The sequence below is a fragment of the Castor canadensis genome, chromosome 8 (genome assembly GCF_047511655.1).
Source record: "Castor canadensis chromosome 8, mCasCan1.hap1v2, whole genome shotgun sequence".
Classification (NCBI taxonomy): Eukaryota; Metazoa; Chordata; class Mammalia; order Rodentia; family Castoridae; genus Castor; species Castor canadensis.
Genome location: NC_133393.1, coordinates 2,104,479 through 2,129,086, shown reverse-complemented (window position 1 = coordinate 2,129,086; position 24,608 = coordinate 2,104,479). Strand labels below are relative to the sequence as shown.

Here is a 24,608-nt window from a genome sequence, read left to right as displayed (position 1 = left end):
TTGCTATATCAAATTAATAAAAAGATTATATTGTTTTGTTTAAATACCTATGTGTCCATCGGTGGGGGAAAACTATTTTTACTAAAGATGCTGTTCTCCTACCTCACCTAGGCCTGGTTTTGTCATGTTGAACTTTTTGTTTCCTCTTCACCCTTCCTAGATACTTGTTTTCCCTCCATTTTTATCATGTCTCTTAATTCTGTTACTTGAACTGTGGTTTTTAATTACCAGCAGAACTGATCATTGTTTTGTGTGTATGGATTTTTCTGTCCATGCACACAAATCTATTATCACACACAATCTATTATCTTTTAATGAGTTATATATATTTTGTACCCTCCCATTGATAATTTTTAGTCCTGTGGAGGTTTCATTATGTAGATAGTCTGTGCTTTTCCGTATTTCTTTAGGTTGAGTACCTTCTGAAGTTTGGATATTTTAGTAAATGTTTTATGAGGTATTGTGATAGAAGTGGGACTGTAGTAACTATAGCACATTTATCTATGTGGGTTCATGGTTTAGTGAGAGATTATAGTGCAGTGTGCAAATGCTGCAGCACAGTTATGTTTAAGCAGAGCAATGGGAGTGACAATACTTAAGGATCTGGGGAAACTGCAGAGCTAACGTTGGCTGCTTAGAACTTTCCCAGTAGAAATACAAGGCATGGAAGGGCCTTCTAGATGTGGGGAATGTGTGTAAGTCATGGTATGCTATAGAAAGTGCAGGAGGACAAAGGATTTTGGGGGAAGAAAGTTGAAAGTAGGTAGAGGTTAAAGGCCTGAGGATAAAGAGATGTTGGTGGACCCAAAGAGCCGTTGTAGAGGGGATAATGGATAAAGGGTGTGTTTGGGGAGGTGTCAGTGTGTGAGCAGCATCTGGGGTACTGGTGGACTGTGCTGGACTGAGGTGGGCTGCAGAAGCAGAGTGTGAGTGGGTTGGTATCCAAGAACCCGTGAAACCAGTGTTAACTGGGTCATCTTTGTGAGCACTGCCGTGAAGGTGGATCTTACCATGTTGACAAGATGTGAATTTGAGTTGTGCGTGTCTCAGTATTAGGATGGAAAGTTCCACCTCCTGGGAAGCCCCTCCATCTTGGGCAAGCTGGGATGGCCAGTCATTGTAGAGAGCCCAGTGGGTGTAATAGAGTTAAGCCTGAGTGTTGTGAGCAATAATTGGTAAGGGAGGAGGTGCTGACCAGAGTGAGGGGATAAAGAAGATGAGAAGTTTATGTTACAAACGTACGCTGTACTCCGGCTGTCCTTGCAATACAGTGAGGAGTGGAGGGGATTTTAGAAATGCTTGGATGTGTAGAAGTGGGGGTTGGTTAGTAAAGCGGAAAGCAGAAGGAGTACATTAATGAGTGAGGGAGGCAGATGAGGGTGAGGGCTAAGTGCAATGAGAGTGACTGGAGGAGTAGTGTAGGTCTCCAGAGGGCACCAGCTGAGGGCAAGGCTGAGACACACAAATAACTGAACAAAAGATCCACCGGGAACTTTCCTTCTTATCCCAGGACCATAATAGACTTTGAGCTTTCCAATTGGCAGAGAGTGATATAAGTACTACTGGCTGGTCTCTCCCCTCTCCCATACTTACTTTTATACGATTTGATACTTTTAGTTTGCCATTTGTAGTGGGTTATATTTGGTCTCAGGAATAGACCTAAGCTTTTTAGTAAATTAAAATTTCTTAATATTGTGATCTAGTTGTCTAGCACCACTTATTAAATAATATTTTGTTGTTTATTCATTGTTACTTTCTGTATTGCTACATTACTGGCATTTTTCTAGGCCAAATCAGCCTAGAGACTGGAGACTGGAGAGAGGGCTGGGCAAAGGAAGGAGAGGTAGAGACAGAGAGATGGTAGATGATCAGAAGTGGGCTTCGTAAACTTCTGAGCCCTAGGGGGCCACCAAGCTGCCTCAGTAAGTCTGTCTTACTGTGTAGTGCTGCCTGGCTGTCCTGGGGCCATTTTGGTGCTTTTTTTTAGCTTGCTGACTTTTGATAGACTCAAACGTGCTTCATTTATCTATGTCACTTCTCCAGGGCTAGTGGCCTTCAGGCCCTCACAGAGCTTTTGCTCTCCTTCAGGTGGATGCTAGAAACTAGGTGTTTCCTCCTGTGAGTGAATGCTTCCTTCAGATGTCATAGTTACTGATATTACTAGTTTTTCTCCTATTACATGCCCTTTTGGTACATTGAGATGAAGAAAATATGCCCTGAGGATTGGATCATAAATAGAAAAATTGTTTAAAACTAATTTGCTTCCTTTTCTTGCTTTTGCTAAGGCTAGATAACGTCCTAGACCACCTAGAAAGCCGTAACTTGCTGCGTTTACAATGCCTGTCAGTGCTATACGGGGCTCACAGAGGTGCGTGAGGATATTTGTGCAGTGGGTGGGATGGAACACGTACTTCTGAATCTGTCAGATCGTCAGGTTCTAACATGTATTTGGTTCTACTGCTATTTTGGTTTGGTTAGGAGACTTTTAATAGGATTTCCTGTATAAATTGCACATTAAAAAAATTTTTTTTTCTGTTAGAAGAGTATAATTGTGCTTTAGTAAAAGTAGTCTTTCCTTTTTAGTATAAATTTTGGTATATTCCAAATGTGCCTGTGCTGTTAAAAAAAAAAAAAGCAGTAATAAGGTAACCAGGCAATTGATTTTACATTGGTCAGCATGGCAGTGTTACTGAGATATCAGCATATTAATTACCACTCTTTTCTGATTTCACATGTTTTTTGATAATTAGAAAAGAAAAAATTTGTGAGTGAAGCACCATTCTGTTCTATAATTTTAGTAGCACAGCCACACAGTGAAAACTGTTTTATTGTCTGTTTCTGTGTGTTTAAGATTTTCCAATTAAATTTTTTCCTCTTATATGACTTTCATTTGTAAATTTAAATGAAGAAAATATGTCAGAAGAATTGTCTTATAAATAGAAAAAATGTTTAAAACTAACTTTTATTCTAGTTAAGTGTTCTGCTTACTTGTATGTCACAACTATTCCAAACTTAAAATAGCAATTCCAAAACCTAACTTCAAAGCTTAGAACAAAAACTTAACCCTAATACCGAAGACAATGCCCGTCCTGTTACATCTCATAACATCGAGGTTTAGGGAACCTTCCAGGGCAGTGGTGTCCCATGTGGTGAGGGGTGGATAGCTGTCTGGGGCCTGAAGCCCAGTATGGCTTCACTTACAGGCCTGGTGCTCAGGTGAGGCCTTCTAGAAGGCTGGGTGCAGCTGGGATTCCTCTAGCAAAGTAATCGCACTTCATTTTTTGTAATCCAGGACTCCTGCTCTCATGGAGCAGGCGGTGCCTGGTGAGGTGTCACTTGTGTCCAGTCTCAGCATCCACCAGACTTAGGAGTAGGCAAATGGATCTCAACTGTAGGTGGGCGCAGTAACAGAGAATTCATGACTGTTTTTAAAGGTTAATGATGAGGGCATAGTGCATTTGGGAAACAAATTGCCCTTCAATTTGTTTGCTGACATATGACCTATATTTATTAGAAATAATGATAGCAATGTTTATGAAATCATATTTACTTTTAGCATTTGCTTCATCTATACATTTTGAATTTAATTATAAAAGTAATGATTCAGAGTTGCCTCAAATGTTGTAAACATTCTTCCCATGAATACTTTGTTTAGTAGCTTTGAAATTGTCTGCATGCCTTTTACCTGCTGGTACAGGTGTGTTTCACTGTAAAGAAAACTGATACTCAAAGCTGTTTATTTACATTTATTCTACTGTGCCCCTTTCTGCAAAGGAGTGAAGGGAACTCAAGTAAGGCTCAGATGGATAATTGGGTCTGGGGGCGGTGAATGAATGGCATCTTCACTTACCCCTTCATTTGTAACTTACCAGTCTACTGAAATACATCCTAAATCTGTTCACTTCTGTTTTTTGCTTTTTTTCTTGAGGTTCTGGGGCTTGAACTCAAGGTCTTCACCTTGAGCCACTCCACCAGCCCTATTTTTTGTGTTGGTGTTTTTGAGATAAGGTCTTGTGAACTATTTGCCTGGGCTGGCTTTGAACTGTGATCCTTCTGATGTCTGCCTCCTGAGTAGCCAGGCCACTCAGGCCTGGACCACTGGCGCTTGGTCCACTTTTGTTTCACCAGTGCATTTCTAGTTCAGGCCACCATCTTTTTTCTTTTTTTTTTGTGGTACTGAATTTGAACTGGGGGCCTTCTGCTTGCTAGGCAGGAGCTCTGTCATTTGAGTTATGTTCCCAGTCCTTTTTTGCCTTAGTTATTTTCAGGTAAGGTCTCTTGCTCTTTGCCCAGGCTGGCCTTAGACCATGATCTGCCTACCTACACCCTTGTAGTTGGGATTACAGGTATGACCCATCATGCCCAGCTTGTTCTTTGAGATAGACTCTTGCTAACTTTTTGCCTGGGCTGTTGTTGAACTGCAGTCCTCCTATCTCTGTCTCCCAAGTAGTTGGGATTATAGGTGTGTGCCCCAGATTGGCTTCTTAGATAAGTCACTTTTCTTTCATCTTAATCTCTCTTCTAAACTCCTGCTCTGTTCCTGTAGCAGTCACTTATTACTCACAGGCCAATAAAGCTTAACTTTCTCCTGCTTAAAACCTGTTTAGTGTACCTTAATTTAAAAGGTCTTAATATTAAAGGTCCCAGGACCCTGTCCACTCTGCCCATCTCTATCTGACTCCACCTGCCACTGCTCTCGGTTGGCCTTCTTCCTGTTCTTCCAGCCTCCAGCCTCTTTTCCTTAGAACCTTCACACCAGCTGCTCTCACGTGCTCAGGGTCTCTGCTGTGACCATTCACCTCACGGAAGGTTGAGCCTCCCTGGATGAGTAATATACATCACTCAGGAAGCGTGATTCCACTTGGAGCAGTTTGTTCTCGTCTTTCCAAGAATGTGTTGGCTCTGAGCTAGTGCAGCGATAGCCTCGCGTGCTGTTTTGAATAAAGACCAAGTCCTTCATCAGTTCACCTCATGGGATTACAGGTTCATAGACTGGATTTGCTGCAGTCAGCGTCTCACCATGTTACCGAGGAAAAATCCTGGCCTACAGAAGTTAATCACAGTGTGCATTGTAGATAGTCATAATACATATTTACCACTTGCTAACAACATGCTATTTGTGGGCCAGGAACAGTGGCTCATGTCTATAATTCCAGCTACTCTGGAGGCAGAGATAGGGAGGATCAAGGTTCAAGGCCTGCCCAGGTAAAAAGTTAGTGAGACCCCCCACCTCAATAAACAAGCTGGGCAGGGTAGCTCATGCCAGGAGGCATAGAGGCCTAGGTAGGAGGCTTGTGGTCTGAGGCCTGACAAGCACAAGGCCTAGAGCTCAAATCCCAGTACTGCCAAATAAATAAATGAATGAAATAAAGGAACATGCTATTTGGTAGGCCTGTTGTGGACACTTTACATACTGTCTTTTGTTTAATCCTGACAAAAGCTACATGAAATAGGTTTTTCATTTTGCCAATAAGAAACTATAACATGAAGAAATTAATTGAATTATTGAGGATTTGAAGCTAGGTTTCTGTGGTTTTAAAAACCACGTATTTTCTGCTCCATTACTATACTCTAACTGTTCCACTGCACGTTTTTGCTCACTTAGGTTGAGTCTGTTCATTGAAGCAGGAAGACTGTTAGTCCTGCCTTGTCTTTCAGAGGACAAGTGCCTCAGGCAGACCTCATCTAGAGAACCTGAGCAAACCTAACATGTTTGTGTTTTCCTCAGGTTTTAAGGGACGTGTGGGAGAAAACAATACTCAGACCCTTTTAGAAATTTGAAACAATGAAGACGGTGCTAGCTCACACTGAGCAGTAAGGCTTTAGATGGCCAGTAATTTTCTTAAGTTCTGGTTGTAACTAATTAGATAAATGATATTAACAAATGGATATGTAACAAATGGATGAACCTTTTAATTCTGAGGAAAAACGTAATATTTGCTCATAAGCTGTAGTGCGGGACTTTTGGATTAAATGTGCATGGTTTGTAATGTAATTGATTACTTTGGGTGAAAGATTTAGAAACACATTGAGTTCCCTGGAATTTTACCTATATCTGTATCTCAATAAAGTTTATCTGTTTCTGTCTGTATATATGTAAATTTTTTTTTTTTTTGGGTGGTATTGTGGATTGAACCCAGATTGTTGTCCTTGCTAGGCAAATGCACTGCCACTGATCTATACCCCAGACCTCATCCATGAATACCTAGTCTAATCAAGACTAGATAACTTTTTTTTCTTTTAGGATGTAGGTTTCTGTGAGAGGAAATCTTACTACATTCTTCAGTAACCTACTCTAACTTCTGTTTGAGTGTGTGTGACTGAGTTGTATTTCTAAGGCAGAAGACTGTTTAGACAGCAAAGTATTCTGTAACTGAAGTGCTCTGCTGTGTGTTGGCCATTTTCTGCTTCCCTGACATTTACTTGGTAAGCAGCTAATTGCTCAGAAATAACCTTGGTCTTGCTAATACAAATATTTTAAACTGGTGAAAGGAAAGGTACTATGTTAGACTAGATGAAGAACTGGTGCTACTTACGTATTGATGTGGGATCTTTTTAGTTTGAGCTTAGAATGTTGTGAGGACAAACATCTGTATGTTCAAAGATACAAGATAGGATACCAGTTTCATTTTTGTGGTAATAAGTGGTTTTAAGAGGGTTAACATACATGACTTCAACTTCAATTTTGCCAGATTGAGTCAAAATTACTTTGGCAAACAAGAATACATCCAAATGAGTTATTCTCATTAATGGTGGGGAGTACAGGCATGTATAGTAGAATCTCATTTAGCTTCAAATAAGTTAGTGCTCACTGAGAAACGTAAGTGGGATGTTCACCTAAAAATCACAAGAGCCTGTTCTGAGACATGAAGATTTCCTCTTTTGCCAACAGTTTCTTCCTTTATCAGTTGGTATTTGAAAATCACATTGGTTCAAAAATTGGTCTTGAGCATAGCAGTGTCTTTTAGGTGTTCTCTACCGTGTCTGGTTGTGGAGTTTTGAAGGAATTCCTGTGTGGAATGCAAAGGAAGAGGTAAACAGTCAATTAAGTAGAGAAGTTGCTGTCAAAAGAGATATATGTAAACAAAGCAAATCTGACAGCAAAATAATCTGATGTTAGCTCTCAGAGAAACACTTGCTATTGCTAAGCCTCAGTTTAAACACTCCAGAGTGAGTGTTGGTGATGTGTAATTTGTGCTTTGGCACCTTTGCAAATTTTACCTACAAGATTTCTCATGGCATCCAGTTGTATTACATTTTGGATTTCTGTATCTTTATCTTGTCATTACCAAAAATAATTGAGGTGAATTTCAGTTAACCCTCTAGGTCTTTCATTGCTTTGACTGTTCCTTGTTTTTTAACTCTCCTGCATAGTACCTCTTTGTTATTTTCTTATTTGGAATATCATCTGGCATAGTGGGACTAGTGTCAGAAATGCTTTGGTTGATAATCCAGTTTAATATCGACTCATTTATTAGCTGTAAAGCAAAGAATATTTAGTTGTTTTAGGTGGTGCTGGGTGAGATGAGTGGTAGAGTAACCAGCAGATGGCATGCGTGGATCGCACATCTCACTGCCTCTTGAATAATCTGCAGATGGACACACAGCAGTTGCCCCTCTGTGCTGTGTTAACTTTCGCACAGCAATGATGAGTAAACACTTGAATGTCGCACGGTGGTGCAGTAGCTGTCAGCCAGTCAGCAGTTCTGTCAGTCATGTGGCCCTCACCGTCCATGCTGTCTACAGTGACTCCCTATTTTGTGGGATTTTTCTGACGTGCTCCTGGGCCACAAGGGTGGGATGCAGAGGCAGTGGTGAATGGTGGTGCTTAGTCCTTAGCCTCACCTCATTCAGAATACTTTTTTCCCCCGTTTCACAGAAGGATTTTGCTTCTAAAAAAATAAATTTAACAACCAGTTTTCCTTTGGAATTTTACTGTCTGAGGAAACACAGAGAAAGAATTACTTAACCAGTACTAGTGACAAATTAGATTCAATTGATTGGGACAAATGTAGAAATCATGACAGAGTGATTCCACTGTGTCACTACAGGACCGAAGCTGGTAGCTAGAGTCTTTATTCTGAACAAACAGAAGAAAACTTAACAAATGTGCAGCAGGAATCGGTTAGCAATCAAGGTAAAATGCCATTTATAACAACGCTAGAACCCAAGCTCTCTAAAAACTAAACTGAATATGTGCAAATGTAAAAAGAAAACAAACACTACCTGTAGTTCTGTTACTTAGTGATGTTTTTGTGTGAACTTTTTCCATGCATAAACTCTGTCCTTCTCTCTCTTGATTTTTAATCTCTCTCTCTTAAAGATTTAATTTGCCTTCTTGTGGTTGCAGTTATTTACCTGACAGTGTTTCATGAATATCTTTCTATGACAATACCATAAATCCCTTTAATTTTAGAAAGAATTTTATTGACTATGTAATATTCCACTGTATGTTATTACACAATTTATTTACTTTTATTTCACTTTAAAAAATTTTTACATTTTCACCTTTTAAAAATTAGTATGTATAATGCATGTCCTGAAAATTATGTAAAACAATACAGTTTAGCAGAGTATTAAGTGAACGTTAACCTGTCATTCAGGAGAGAAAGTGAGAGATGACTGTCACCTTGAAACCTGGCCATGTGCCTTTCCCCTCTTTGGCTTTATGGTACTCACTTTCTTACCCTCACCCCCCTTTTGCTGACTGCTTGAGCACTGCCCTAAATAATACAGTTCTCCTTAATCATATAAGGCTTTATATAAATGGAATTCAGTATTCTTATTTTAAGCCTAGATTATTCTGATTAACTTACTTTTTAAGATTGATACATGTTGTGTGAAGTTGTTTAATTTCATTCCTATGTCTTCATTACTTACACTATTATATACCACGTTTACTCATTCTGCTTTTTATGCAATCTGTGTTACTCTTTTGGGCTGTCACGAATAGTATCACTCTGTGGTTCTGTGACTAACCATGTGCATGGTTGTGTAAGTAACCTTGTTCCTTCCTGTGACCACTGAGGTTTTCCCTGTGGTTTTATTTACACTTCCCTGATGACTAAGTAGGTTGACCGCGTTTTCATTTACTGGCTCTTTGAATTTTCTCATTTGTAAAATGCCTGTTCCTATTTTTACTCATTTTCTACTGGATCAAAGTCTTTTTCTTATTTTTATCTTGGCTGTTGTTGGCTTTCTGCATTCCCATATATGGTTTAGAACCAACTTGTAAGCATCTCCACACGTAGACACACTAGAAGCGGTTGTGGTTTTGTTCCGATTGTGTTGACTCTGTGGGTCTTTTGAGAATTCACATGTTGGCAGCATTGTGTTTGTTGTTTTTCTTGTTCACGTCCAGGGTGGTGTGGTTAAGGTTGTTTTTCAGTTTCAGTAAGGCTTTGTGCTTTCTTTGTGAAGGTCTTGCATGCCTTTCGTTAGGCTTGTTGTTAGGTCCTTATAGTTTGATTCTGTTGTATATGGTAGTTAAAAAAATTCCATTACTATGTTCCGACATGTAGAAATACAGCTTTTTTCTATATTTGAATTATTCAGAAACTTTGCTTAATTAGGGCGGTGATTCTAATGGTTGTGGGTGGATTCCTTTTGATTTTCAGAGTTACGGTAATCACAGCTGTGAATAATGAGTTTGTTTCTTCTTTTCCAATCCTTACACTGTTTTTTCTTCATTCTTGCTTATCTGGCTCTCCTTTGTAGTTTCTTGTTTCCTTGTGTTCTTTGTTATCTTTGTGTGCTAGAGACTGCATTTGGAGGACTCTGTAGAGGACTGGGAGGATTATGTCATTCCCCGATGGCCTGGGACACTTTTAATTCACTTTTGGAAGCTGAGAGTCTGGTTGGGAGCTGGGCTGCAGATCTGTTTGAAGAGTAACTTGTGGGTCAGCCCGCCTGTGTCCTTGAGGGTCCTCTCTGAGAGCAGAATCAGCAAAGATGAAAGTGAGCTTTAATTGCAGAGCTGTCTTTGGCTGTCACTTCTTGAACAGAGGGAGACAACCTGCCTCCTTTTACCTTCTTAGGTGGCTTAGTCTAAATTTCCCAGGCTCCAGACAGGCATGCAAGTTAGGATGTGTTCTTCATGGTGGAAATTATCGAGCTTTTAATTTCTGCTCTTGAATTTTTTGTTCCTAGAGGTTTGTTCTTTTCTTCTTTTAAACATCACTTTTTATAGTTTTCCTCATACAGATAGCATTGGACTTGTCTCATCTCCTTACAGATGGCGGTCTACTTATGATCTATGTACCTTGTGAGTGTTGTGGTTGCTCGAGAAGTGTAGTTTTATTACATGGCTTGTTAAATGCAATGTGCTTGACATGCGTTTGAAGTTGTATTTGTAGGAGTACTTGAGGCATACATACTGTGAAGGCACTTCTTCCAGCCAGGATTTGGGTTTGCTTCTGCCAGGTGGCTGGGGCGTTTGAGTCAGGGGCTACCTTAAAACAAGCTGAGGATATGGCATGCCCCGTGGTCCACAGCACTTGAGCAGGAGGGTTTCTTGTTAGATCCTGTTTCCTGTGAACCTGACTGTGTATGTCGACTGTGTGTGCTTTAAAGAGATTTTAACATTTTATCAGTTTTTTTCTATGAGAGATTGACCTTAATAATGTCACCTGCTTTGTTGAAATGGCGAGTTCTATAGAATATTAATCAGACACTTATTGGACATGTAGTTTTTCCTCATTATAAATAACATGGTGATGAAGAAGCATTCCTCCTATTTATATACTTGGCCTTTCGTTTGTTTAAGATTGATATGAAAGTAACACCTCCAGGTCCTGATTTCTAGGTTTCTTCACTGTGTTGCCATTGTGCCTAGCACTGTTTATTCTAAATCTTTTAATTTTTGCTTTTTTAGTAGGTAAGACATAATAGCATATTATTATTTAAAATTACCATTTATTTTTACTTATGATGTGACTGCTTGTGTTTTACCACTTTTGGGTCACTTGTACTTTTATACTCCTAATGTTCTCAGCTTATTGAGGGTGACGCAGATGAGAGGTGATGTAAAATCTTCCCTGTTTCTCATTTATATTTCCTCTTCATTTACAATTTTCTTTTATATAGAATTTTAAAGTTTCTTTTGTGGTACTGGGGATTCCTAGAGCCTTGTGCTGCTCTACCACTTGAGCCAGAACATTTGTTTTTATTTGCTTTTTGAGATGGGGTCTTGCTAACTTTGCCCAGGAAGGCTTAGAATTCAAGATGCTCCTGCCTCCATCATTGGAGTAGCTGGGATTACAGGTATGTACCACCAGGCCCCACCCAGTCTTTTATTTGAGCATAATCAACCTGAGATAATAGATTTGTGACTACAAAGCTATTTCTAGAAAAATTTGTGTTTTAGGTTTGAAGTTGCCTTATGTGGCTAGAAAATTGAAAAATAGTTAAACCATTTTTAACCCCGAATAGGTATTTTAATAAAGTAACATGATTTTTGGATTGGTATAATGTTCATTTTTAATCTAAAATATTTTTAGTTTGAATTTTTTTTTGGGGAGGGGGCAGGGTTTTGCTGTGCAGCCCAGGCTGGCCCTGAACTCTTGATTTCAGCCTCCTGAGTGCTGGGATTGCAGGCTTACTGTGTAAACAGAATTTTTATTATAATTCTTCTCTTATGTTTTATGTTTTTAAAATTTCTTTGTTCTTTTAATGTGTTTCTTCAGAAGTTGGCAGAGAACAGTTTGAAAACATATTGAAGTTAGATTTTTGTCCATATTTTACTTTCATTAGTGATAATGATAGTTTAGTAATCTGACACAGAATGATTTGAGATATCGGGGTTTACAATTTTTTGCAAAAGTACAGAATATTCACTAGCACAGGAAAACATTTTATTGAAACTGAATGAAGACTTTTAATTTCTTAAACATTACAAAGTATGTTTCCTTTTAGATAAGTGATGAAGAGAAGAACTTTCGAGAACAAGAGATTATTGCCTCGTCACCAAGTTTAAGTGGGGTTAAGTATGAACAGGAGTCAGTGTACAAGGTATGTAAATGTTTAAAATGTTTTCTAGGTTTGTTAGACATGTAATGAGGACCCCTCATTATCCAGTACTCCCTCTCCTGCACAGACCCTGGCCTCATTGCACTGAGGATGTGTGACATCCATGCTGGGCTGTGTTCCTGTAGACACTCTCCCAACTCTGCCAGGGCTCTGAGCCCCTGCAGGCCATTCTGGTGAAGGAAGACGCTCACTGCATTGTGTGGGCTCCTCCACCTGGTGCAGGGCTATACCCTACAGGACACCTCATTTCCCATTTGGCTCCAACACTGAATCACAGCCTTGCATAGGAGTCCCCTTTGCTTCCCTGACACCATGCTTTGGACTGCTTCCTCATGTGGTCTTTTGTTCATTTCCCTTGGGCTTTGACACTGTAAACCAACTAGCTCTCCTATGGGAACACCTTCCTTTGCCTACTCAGATTCTAGCTTCCTGTGCTGGGCCACTTTCCTTTTCCTTAAACCTCAGAAAGGGCACCTACTTTGCATGAACCCACCAAAATGACTTTTTAATGAACAGTTTTGAAGGGGAAGAAGGGAGAACTGAAATTGCATTTAAAATTTGGTAACTATAAGCCCACAGTTACCTTGAAAAGAACATGCTGATTACCACTGGTGAATGCAGTAGCTTAAGGTCCTGCCTCTACATTAGCTCACCATCCCAGCTTCCCTCTTTCTACCACTGGGCCATCATTCAGTCAGCCTTTCAAGCTTAGTGTGTGTGGTCAATATTTATGTCTCTCACACTGCACACTTCCCATTACTCTGCATTCACATCATCTTTTGCTTCTGCTTGGGCATTTTTTATTTCCACTGTGGCTATCCAACTAAGCTGGAATCATGGAATATTATTGCCAAATAACCTGTAAGATTTTTTAGCTCGTCTCTTCTGCTCTGAGCTCTACAGATTTCTCTGCTGAAATCTGTAGAGGCATTTATTAAATTTATCACATCACAAATCTAGTCAGTAGCAGACTAGACTAGGTTCTAGACTTGGATGGAAACTCATGTTTCCAAACTTCTGCCCCCTTTATTACCTGTTATTGTACTGTGGCCCTTGTTACCTGCTCCTCCACTATGTTTTGTTGAGTCACCTGTTTGATGCTATAGCACACATGGTACCACCTGTGCAGCTGTTTGGTTTTTCATGGCTGTGTTGATTGCTGTTTTCAGCTTTATGGGGACAAGGACTGTAGTCATGGATATCAGTACAGTAGTCAAAAACTTGCTGGTTAAAAATGTGATCAGTTCATAGTGTGAGAGGTCATCAGATAAGCAGAACTGTAGGCATACAGAGTTCACTCTTTTCCTAGAACTTGGATGAATGGGCAATTTGGGGGCCAATTTTCATCTAATTTTTAACCTTGCTTTATAAACGAGAAAGATGGTGTTGGATAGTGAGGACGATTTTCACAGTTACATTACATATTCTGTTCATCTCTTACAATTTTAGGATAATTCACAGGACTTAAAAAATCTCTGTGTGTTATTTTTAAAATAAACACTTATGGCAAATATTTAATAGCAAAACCTAATGCTTATCATGTCTATTTCCTAGTGTTGAGATCAGCTTTTCCAGTATATTTCTCTGGGGAAGCAATGAAGACTTAAATGAGGAAATGTAGAGTTACTTTGTTTACAAAGTGGTTTTCAGCATGATTATGTTGCACACAAACTAGAATTCTATTCAGTGCAGACTTAAACTTGGGATGTGTCATGTGAGGTGAATGTAACAGACTTAGAGATTTTGAATTAGCTTAAAATGCTGGCTATTATAATTTATAAATTCATAGGTTACGAATAAAAAGAAAGCCTTATAATTTGCTCTTTATTATTATTGTTATTTTTAAAACATGAACCCTGAAACAAATTTATTTTTTATGCTGCTACTCCTTCCTAATTGCTAATTGTTTAGTTTTAAGCATTAAATTGGTCTTCTTTGGATTTTTTTTTAACCTGGTAGGATGAATGGATTTCTTTGTTTGGCTGGTATGTGTGGAGATTTAAGAGGATTTCCTAGTGACAGCCCTGACTTACTTTGCCTGTTTCTCTTTGAACAGATCCCTTTTGCTGATGCTCTGGATTTGTTCCGGGGAAGGAAGGTCTATTTGGAGGGCGGCTTTGCCTACGTACCACTGAAGGACATTGTGGCCATTGTCCTCAACGAATTTAGAGCCAAACTCTCCAAGGCTTTGGCAGTAAGAATTTCTCTTTATTTCTATATTTGACACGTTCACATTTTCAATTATATATCCCTTAGGGAATAAGTTATTTTAATTTTCTTAATGATATTTAGATTACTTATGGTATTGTGCTGTTAATTCTAGAATTCCTGTTTCTATTTATTACTGTTCATAGTACCTTTCTTATTGTTTGTTCTAATTCTAGTGGTGAACTTACTAATTTTGTGAGTGGCCTCTCTGAGTAGAAAATGGGGACTGTAAATATACTGAGAGAAAGACAAAATTCTGAGTTCCTGAGTTTGTACTTAAGTCATTTTTTTAATGAATGGCAGGCACTTAAGCCTTGTACCTTGTTGATTAGAAACATAGCATATGATCTTTGCATTCCATTCTTACTCCTTCCCTCCTGTTCATATTCCCTCTCCAACCTACCTTTAAGAAACTTAATTTTTCTTAAAATTTGAAATAAAGACAAACTTACAGACAATTGCAAGAGAAACATGGTAACTTTTTCTCTAAACCATTTGAGAGTTGGTCCCTGATTTGTGCTGTCACTCCTAATACCTTTTAGCATGATTCCTAAATAAACAGGACTTTTTTCCCACATGGTCACTCTTCCCCTGTCAAGATAGGGAAATTAATGTTGAGGTGTTCATACCATCTGATCCTCAGACCCCATTCATGTTTCACCAGTTGTCTCAATCATGCTTTTCATTTCAAAGGAACTCAAATCTAAATCACTATGCTGTTTAGTTGTCATATAACCTCTTTAGTCTGGACCCATTCTTCCTTTTTCCTTGACTTTCATGGATGCTGGTACTTTTGAAGACTTTAGGCTAGTATTTTGTAGAATATCTATTTGTCTGTTTGATGTTTCTGCATGTTTAGGGTTGTTAAGACGTTTTAAGCAAAATGTCATAGAAGTGACGCATGCTTTTCATTGAATTCTACCACTTGGCAGTGATTTTGATTCTTCCTAATTCTGATGGACTTCACAGAAATGTGTTTACTTTGTGTTGGCAGGCATTTGAATTCTCTTTTTTCTTGGTTATTACTAATACTGCTGTAACAGTAACATTCTAGAGTATCTTTTGGCAAACACAATTCTGGTGGCTATATGCTTTGGTGTAGAGTCATAGGGTAAAGAGTAGGTGCAGGTTTACTTTAATGAATGTGTCCTGACTACTGTTAGTGGGGAGTCACGCAGTGTTTGGTCCCGATGTCTTAGATTTGATGGGCACTGCCTCCAGTGCCTTGTCTTGGGCAGTGCTTGGGCTTCTCCTGGGAGTCAGTGCCAAGTCTGGTTGAGAGGCCCAGAGAGCCCCTTGCCTTATCGTGCAGGACAGCCATGGACGAAGCAGAGAAGGGAAGGAGTTTCTTTTAGAGTGTCGGTAAGTAGAAATCTAACCCTACTGCTCTGGTCTTTTCATTCCTGTCCTTTTTAGGATGGGAGGTTTTGACCTTGGATATGTAATTGAAAAATTGCAGTTTTACAAATGGAAATGTTCTTGTAGGATGAGAAAAAGTGCCCTAAAGCAAAATTTAAAAACAAGTAGTGTTGGGGGAAGTTGTAAATTGATGGCTCAAAGCTTATTCTTAGTATGTGATTTTTACAATATATGAATCTGGCCTTTTCTTTTCTTTTTTTTGGCTTTTTGGCAGGTGCTATTATTGCTTGAGCCACTCTGCCAACCCCAAATCTGGCTTTTTAAAATAGTTTTTTTTTCTGGGAGTGGGGACTGGGGTTTGAACTCAGGATTTCACAGTTGTGAAGTAAGCTGTCTACCACTTAAGCCATGCCTCCAGTCCATTTTGCTCTGTTTATTTTGGAGATGGATTCTCATGAATATTTTCCCTGGATGACCTCAAATCACCATCTTCCTGAACTCAACCTCTCAAGTAGATAGGAGTACAGGCGTGAGCCACTGGTGGCCAGCTGAAAATTCTCTAGGACTAGTAAAACTTTGACATTACCTTCTTCTTTGATATGGATTCTTTTCTTATCTTACTAACTCATTGTGACCCCACGTCCCCCAGGAGCTCTTCCCTGGCCCCCGAGATTGTGCTTAGTATATCTCCTTTGTGCTGCTGTAACACTCCAGTTGGTGGGAAAGCTCATGCAAACTGTGATGAAACTACTCCCCTTATGTGTTTTTCTCCCCCAAATTTCTCTCTTTCTCTGGCATAGGATCCATGCTCAGTAAAATCCTATATAAGAATAGGAACTTTCTTTTGTTCATAGTATATATATGTCTCATTTGATCTTACCTTGAGCTTTTGAGATGAGGATTGCAGTCTGCATTATGCAGATGAGGAAAATGCAGCTCTGAGAGGCTAAGTAATTTATCTAAAGTTATGTAGGCTAGTAATGGTTGGAGCCATGTCTGGATCTCAGACTTTCTGTTTATAATATGTAGGATTTGTTGATGATAACTGCATTTGTAAGGAGTTGGATAATCAGGGGATTTAGATTTTAAGCTCTGAGAAAACACTGGAAGATCATCCTTTTGTCAGTTTATTTAAGCCAAAACTTTAGACAACATGATACAGTAGTCATGAACACAGTTTCTGAAGTCAACTGCATGGATTCAAATCCTGCCTTTCAGAGGTTGGGGATGTAGCTCAGTGTAGAGTGCTTTCCTAACATGTGCAAGGCCCTGGGGTGGGGGGGAATCTGCCTCTGCCTGTGTTCCTCGTTTCCTGTGCAAAGACACGATAGACCTCAGAGTGTGGTAACAGTACCCACCACAGGACTCCTATAAACACAAAACGGATTAATTCATGAAAAGTGTTTAGCAGAACACTTGGCAAGTATTACTACATTTAAGCCATCATCTTCATTATCATTCTGGTTCCTCTTTTTCTCTCACAGCAATCCACCATGTCAACAATACTCAAAATCACAACTGAAATCTGTTGGCCTGCTAGTGGTCATCAAGCACAGTGCCTTTGCTTCAGGTCATCATCTAGATTAATGTGAAACTTTCAAACTGGTCCTCCTGCTTCCATCCTCTCTTTATCTTCTGAAGTGGTTTCAAGCAGCTACACAGTAATTGATTTAAAACATAAATCAGGTCATATAACTTCTTTATTCAAGAACGTATCTGGTATGACTGATCCAGCTTAGTTTCCGTGAAGAGTAGTAGATCATCCTGGAATAATAGGCATAGCCAAGCATTTGAATTTGAGTGGGTGCTAGTGGCTTCTAAAGGTTTTCGTCGCAGTCCATCAGTTACAGTGTCACACCTCCCTAATGTACAGATACAGCCTCCTGAGTAGCTAGCATGACAGCTGGTAATACCGATGCCGGTATGTGCAGTTGGAGTCACAGTTGTATGTTACTGGTGATGGTGATGGAGAGGTGCTTTTGCAATAGGCATGTCACCAACTGTTTGAGGAGAACATGGTTTTGATTTTGGTGTGTGTTAACATAACATTCAGGTAAGTTTGGGTTGAAACTCAGAAGACTGCTTAGAGAATGAGACAGGCTTAGGAGTCACCCACATGGTTGTGGAAATTATGCCAAACTACTGGGTACAATTTTAAGAGAAGCATATGAAGTTGAGTACCAAATAGGAAGCAAAATATGTCTTAAAGTTGTTGTGAGCATCAGGTGGATGCAACGAGTTGGACTCCACAAATGAACAAGTCAGCACAAGTAAGTCTTGGCACCTTTCTCCATATGTATCGCACATGTGTTAGAAAAAAAGAGGACATTGGCACTACTCACAGAACAATGTAGAGTAACTTGTTTGTTTTAGTGAAACATTCTAGGTTTTTGATATATCAGGTTTCATTTATTGAGAAAAATCAGTGCCATATATGAAGGTATTTTAAAATTCCAAAGTGCTGTATATAATAGGTGTTCATCTGAAGTGGCTAGTTCATGCGAAGAATAGTATTTTAAGAGGTTTTGATTTGTCCTTTTGTTTTTCTCTACAGTGCTTTGTAAGGTTATGTATTTTGTGACTGTGGAAATTATTGGTGGCAAGAATTTTAATGATTCCCTCATTTCAAATTTTCTTTGTCTTCTGGTTGCCAGCAATGTTAGTACATATGCATAGACTTTTTAGAGTAGGAAAGGACTTTAGAGTTGTATGGCAATCGTTTGTGTACTAGAGTGTATCTTAGTTCGGCCTGCTGTAACAGATTTCCATAGACTGGATTTCTCTCTGTCTGGAGACTGGGGGCCAGCGTCAAGGTGCTGGTACATTTGGTGTCTAATGAGAGCCTACCTCCTGGTTTGTGCCGGTTATTTTCTCATTGCATCCTCAGTGAGGATGAGAGCAGAGAGAGGGCACAAACAGTCTCATTCCTTTTATAAGGGCACTGAGCACATTCATGAATCTCCACCTTCCTGACCTGATTACCTCCCAAAGGCCAAGGGATATGCTTGCTTGTGCCATTTTGTATGGGAGTCTTAGCACAATGCTTTCTTTTAGGACGTTCTCTGTAAAACTCAACAAGAAGGCCTCTTGATTTTTGCTTGTGTAAGTTTAGCACCAGAAAGGCCTTAGCGTAACTCATGCAGCTAATTAGTGAAGGACCCAGATCTTTCCCTGCAGGTCTTCCATGACAGTTGAGTTCAGTGCCCTTTGACTGTAGTTTGTTGCCTCTCCTAGGTGCAATCAGATACTCATCCCTGACACTGCCTGCTGAAGCACCCTCCAGTAGGTATTCCCACTGCATATTTTAAATACTTCAGTGAGTCCAGGGTAGAGGTCATGCCAGATTCAGTTTGGTCATCTCTGATACCAAGTATAGTGCCTTGTGAAGGGTTGGGTGCTCAGGTCTGGTGAGTTACTGTGAGAGCTGTGTGTTTGTGTTCTTCTAGGTTAAATGGGGATGCATTTCAGTGTATGGTGCGTATGTGTTAAGTGCTTTACATGTAGGATATTTCAGAAATCTCAACTGCAAATGTTTATGACCTCAGAATGCTTCTGAAGAACTGTGGAAATTGTCTGCAATAGTTAAAATTGTTACTCTTGACAGTTTTTCTGTGGTGTGTGTAAGATGTGAATTTTAGATTTTGCTTTGAAACTTATGATGCAGCATAAACTAAGTTTATGCTACCTTGAGAATAACAGTCATTTTTCAGGACTGAATTCTCCAGAAGAATCCTTAGGTTACTACTTTTGTGTTCACCTTTGTGGTTTCTTCTCCCCTTCCGTCATTCACAGACAAGATGAGATCTGTCCTAAACACACTCCTTTGTAAACACTCCTGTTTCTCAGATCGTTTGTCATACTTAACAATTATAATCACCTATTCCTAACCTAGATTAGCTAGAAACTACTTAATAGTTTTATATATTATTTATACTTTATTTCTTCAGGCTGATTTGTGTTCTTTCATTGACTTCTGCATGCCTTGAAACACAGATTTTTTTTTTTTATCCTTGCTGCCTATTTGTGATGGGAAAATATCACTAGATCCAGTTGCTAGGAAACAGCTGAATACTGAAGTAGTTTTGTGAGAGATACTTGTAAATTCAATTCTTTGACAGTTCTACTCTCATAGAGCAAAAATTTATTTAGTTGCTACAAACAAAGATGTATCACCTGTTAGTTTTCTAATTTAAAATTTTTGCACAGGGGTTCTAGAAGTACGGGAAAGGTTACAGGACTGATAAAGTGTTGAGAGTGTAATTTCAGTGGTGACTGGACATTGAAAGTAAATATTATGTACCCGTATGCCTCTGAGTTTTAGTTCTCTTCTAGTTTTCTGATCCATTGTTAACGAGAGAAGGAAACACAGACAAACATACATATGACTTGGGGAGTTACTTCAAGAAAAATACTGTATCAATTAAGCCAACTTTATCTCATCTAAATAGGATTGGCCACACACTGTATCAGGTCACCCACATTTGCTCTTTTATTTATATTGCTCAATAATTATGTGCCAGAGAAAGAATAAACATTGAAAAACAGTGTTTGGTTTTAATCAGTTTGACTTCCTTTTGTATTTGATTGCCATTTATATTTGTCACAATTGTGTAATTTTCAGAAAAAAATTTAAATTTAATGAGTTTCACACATGCTAGTTAAGGGCCGTATCACTGAGCTTTCCCCGTCCTTAAGACAAGATTTTTATTCAAGTTCAATTTAGCAACTTTTCTTAAGTATTCACTATGTACCAGGCAAAAAAACTGGGGACACAGGTCTGACTGAACTCTCAGGGTGTTCAGACTGTTGAGAGAAGGCAGCAGTAGGGGAGAGAGGTCCACAGTCATTCCATGCTGTGCTCAGTAAAAAGAGAAGTGTGTACCTGGTAAAGAGGCAGCAGAAAAACAGAGTGATGAACTTGGTGTGGGAACTTCACAAAGCCTCAAATGGGTCAGCTTTGACCTATTTTTGTGAGGCTTTTTTGCAGGGTGGGGAGTGGGGAGTAGACTGTTATTTTTCTTTAAGTTCTGTCCTTGTCCACACTCTTGCTGGAATGAGCCTTGCCAGCCCTTCCACTCAGTCAGGTGAGTCATGTCAACATACCAGTTCCTAATTCTGTAGTTTAAAATTTCACTGTTTGTACATATATACTTAGAAATTTGTTAGGAGTGTAGTTTCTGTCTTCTGATTTACATGCCTTGAGAATCTTGTGTCTCAGAAATAAAAATCCTACTAAGGCTTTATGTCTTTATCCAAGTAACAGAGAGAACTCTGTGAACTAAAGTGGACAGCCTATATATTAAAGTTGGAGTGATATAAAAACATGCCTAAAATGTTCTTATAGGTAATGTGTAAGTTCAAAATAAAAACAAAAAATGAAAATTAAGACTAGTTGGTACTAGATAGTCAAGGAATGACAGACCTGAGAAAACTAAATGTATGTGTGTGTTATCTCTTCAAATCTATAGGAGCACCAAGAATAGAAGCAAGGGTTTTATGAGACTTGCTGTTTTGTATAAAATCTTTATTTTTTATAATTTTATGTTTTATTGTATGTTTTAAAATAATGGTATGAAGTGAATGTTCAGTGTTTTCTGTCTGCTGTCATACAGTTGGGAGATTTTAAACTATTTTGGAAAGAACTCAGCCCTGGTTTTAAAGCAGTGTGACAGTCCTTTGTGACAATATGGTTTTGTTCATATACAGAATTATCTCTGTCGAGTTGCAGAACATCTAGGTGAGTGATGGCAGTGAGCTTACTAAATTGAGGTGTGAATGGGTTAATGATCTAGAAAATAGAGAATTGAACCTAGAAGAAGATGTGGAGGCAGATTATTTGTTCATACATTTGAAGCAGAATAGTAAGCTATCTTGTATAGCTGTTCCATCAGAAATCTTATAGTTATCACATTTAGTATGAAGGGCTAAAATAATAGAAAACAAAATAATAGTCAATCTTTTAGGAAAACAAACTAATTTATTGCTTTGAATTTTGGCAGGGCAGCTGTAATCCCAAAGAAAGAATAACAATTTGCATTCATAGTCCTTTCTCCTTAAAGCTTCATAAGTACGTTTTCATTAATCCTTTGGGCTATTTTGAGTTTTGCTTGAAATATTAAGAAGAAAATCATCTCTGTTTTTTGAAGATGGTTGGAAAACAACATATTGAAAGCCATAGAAATTACTTCTTTGCTGTGATGACTACTGGTTTTGTTTCCATTGTTATTTCTTAACATTCTTGCTTATGAATTTGATGAGCCTTCGGCAAAATATTTACCTGGGTGGCAGGGAAGGATAGGAATTTGGCAGTGTGTTTTCTCCTTTAGTTTTATATAGTATTGAATTATTCTTTTGAGACCAGGCCGCTCTGGAATTCACTAATGTTAGCTGAAGAGTTGGCCTGCTAGGTGATGGTGGTAGTGGTAGAGACAAGGTGCTAATCTTTTTCATAAGCGTGTCAGGCTGTTAAATTTATATACAGACTATTGATTGAATCTGGTCTGCATTATGCAGTGCTATTTATGTGATTTTTCATGAGGGAACTTTGTGAGAATAAGTAACCGTCCAAGGTCACACACAGTTGCTGAGCTGGACTCTAGGCCATTGCTTCTGAAGCTGTAGTGTCTCTGCTTGTGATCTTCGTGATGTCATCTTGCTGTGGGAAGATTCCTTTTTCATTTTCCTTTTCGATCGTTGTTGGGAAGTATAAATGCCAGTCAATACTTTGGAAATTTTCCCAGTTAGAAATATGTTAAATAGTTTAATGCTGGCCTAAACAAATAAGTAGTTTTTCTCTCTGAACCTGAGATAGTTTGTTCACAGTACTGCAGTGGCTTAGCAATGTCAGGGTATGTCTCAGATCTTTTCAGACCTTTCTCATGATCATTGCTACTCTGTTGCATTAATGACACTTAACTGCTTTGCTTCATTTCTCATGCTTGCGTTAGGAAGATCAGCTATATCTCTGCTGTTCCTCAGCAAAATTCTGCGTATACCTCTGTAGTCAGAACTGTGTCTCATGGCTTTCTTTGTTTGGGAGAGCAAATATTGGAAAAGGATTTTTTTGTCATGTCCATCGTGGGTGTGAGCTGTATTCCATGGTGTGGGGGGAGTATTAGGTAGTGATAATGTTACCCGGTGAGTTAATAAGTCTTAAGGTTCAGCAAAATGGAATGGAGATCTTTAGCAAGATGAGAAGAAAGATGGTAGAGGAGAAAAGGCAAAAGGATCTTAGAGTTTATTTTTGAGAGAAACTGGGTGAGAAAGAAAACTAAAATCAAGAATGTGTTGAATTGTAAGCCTTATATGTATGCAGGACTCAGTAATTAATGGCTACTCAGTCTTTTTTTTTTCTCCTTCTGATTTTAATGTCTTTGAAATGCTAAGGTTGATCCTATTTTTATACTTGATTTACTCAATCTGAATTGATTATGCTCATGAACGATGAATGATGAATGAGACTAGTCATATACCCCAGATACTATTGAGGATGGTGTGTCTGGCCCTTCCTGTTCTTGGGTCTTAAGGTACAAAGTATGGAAGGAAGCTAGAGAAAGTGGAAGAGCTCTCTTTTTTGTTAAGACGTACAGCCCTCTGAGTTTGCTCAGGCCTTAGCAGACTGAAGGAGAAGTCTGTTTCAGTAAAATATGTTGCAACAATACAGGCTATTGCTGTCATCACTCTGTTGGGTCTGGATGCCTGGAAGGCTAACAAGGTAGTCCTGGTCTGTATAAGCTCTCCAGTTGACATAATCCTCATCTTAACACTCAAGTTGCTTTTTTATGATTCCTTCCTGGTGCGTTGCTCTGTTAACTGGGCCCATCCATTCAGTGTCATTTCAGAATGTAGACTTCGTAATATCTTTGAATAAATGGTATTTACACTGTCTCTTCTTTTTCTTTTTTCTTTCTTTCTTTTTTTTATAAAATCTTAATACATAAGAAAACCTAATGTTCTTTCCCCACACGAGTCTTACATGTTCTCTGGAAATTCCTTTTCTCTTTTGATCTGTCTTAATATTGGCAATATTTCTAGTTGTGTGTTTCTTCCCTTGTCCTTTGTCATCTTTTCTCTAAGTGATGAAACAAGGCAAAGTATGAAGCATGGGAAAGCAAGATAGTCACTTATTAGTAAGTAACACTTAGCTTTGAGTTGAGTAAAATAAAGTGATTATGTTAATAATAGCTTAAGGAATAAACATGAAAACCAAAAAAATGCACAGTGTACTTATATAAAGAATTACTGTTGGCCATGCCCTACTGTGTTTTGTTCTGGGGCTCTGTGCTGTGTCAGTGTGTTTACATATCTGCCCCATGTCACACATGTCATGGTCGTTATGTCCTCAGTACTCCTTGTGCACTGTTTGGTTACAGGACGGTGTGTGCAAAGTGTTTCTTGATCTAAACATGTACTCTTCAGTTTTTATTAATTACTTCTTGAATTATCTTGGAAGATATATTAAAATTATACAGTAAACACAGTAGATATTAATTATATCAGTATATGCCATTACTCATATATATATATTAATAACATTTTTTTTGAAAGGAATCACTACAGTGTGGCCTGCTCTTAAGGAAGAGCAGCAGTGTTTCCTGATGGTTGTAAGCTTGGCACAATGCAATATGCTATGTAGTTAAGGTCGTAGAAAAGTGACATTGCACATAGACTACATACTAAGTGCATAAGAAGGTAAGTGAAGAGTGTGTAATCATTTGGCAGGTGAGGAGACTTGCTGGACTTTTGTGAAGGTGTGAAGGGAAAGGCACACCGTGCCCTACCACCCCAGTGCATTTTATGTTGTTGCAGCTGTCACTGACTTCAAATCATTGCAGTTTCATAGTGGGGAGCTGTGCGCCTTGTTCTGATTTCATGGAAGGGAGATGTCTGCTGAGGACAGTGCCATGCACTGATTTGCACCTGTGGAATCCACCTAGGTTCTTTTTCTGTCAGTGAACTACAGTTGTAGTTTTTGTTGCTTAATCTCAACTTTTCTGTTGTGTTTTTGAGGCCAA

At 38.8% G+C, this 24,608-nt stretch overlaps 1 protein-coding gene across 6 annotated transcripts in view; it reads left to right on the top strand.

Moving 5' to 3' along the window:
* The window catches only part of Prim2 (DNA primase subunit 2), a 243,906-nt gene that overhangs the window by 45,678 nt on the left and 173,620 nt on the right, over positions 1 to 24,608 (top strand). For 5 of the 6 annotated variants that reach the window (XM_074081821.1, XM_020160844.2, XM_020160845.2 and 2 more), the window contains 2 exons: positions 11,914 to 12,009; positions 14,084 to 14,221. The exons of the other annotated variant lie outside the window; for it this stretch is intronic. In XM_074081821.1, coding sequence (XP_073937922.1) covers positions 11,914 to 12,009; positions 14,084 to 14,221 — 234 coding nt within the window. The remainder of the gene's footprint in view (positions 1 to 11,913; positions 12,010 to 14,083; positions 14,222 to 24,608) is intronic. 6 annotated transcript variants of the gene reach the window in all.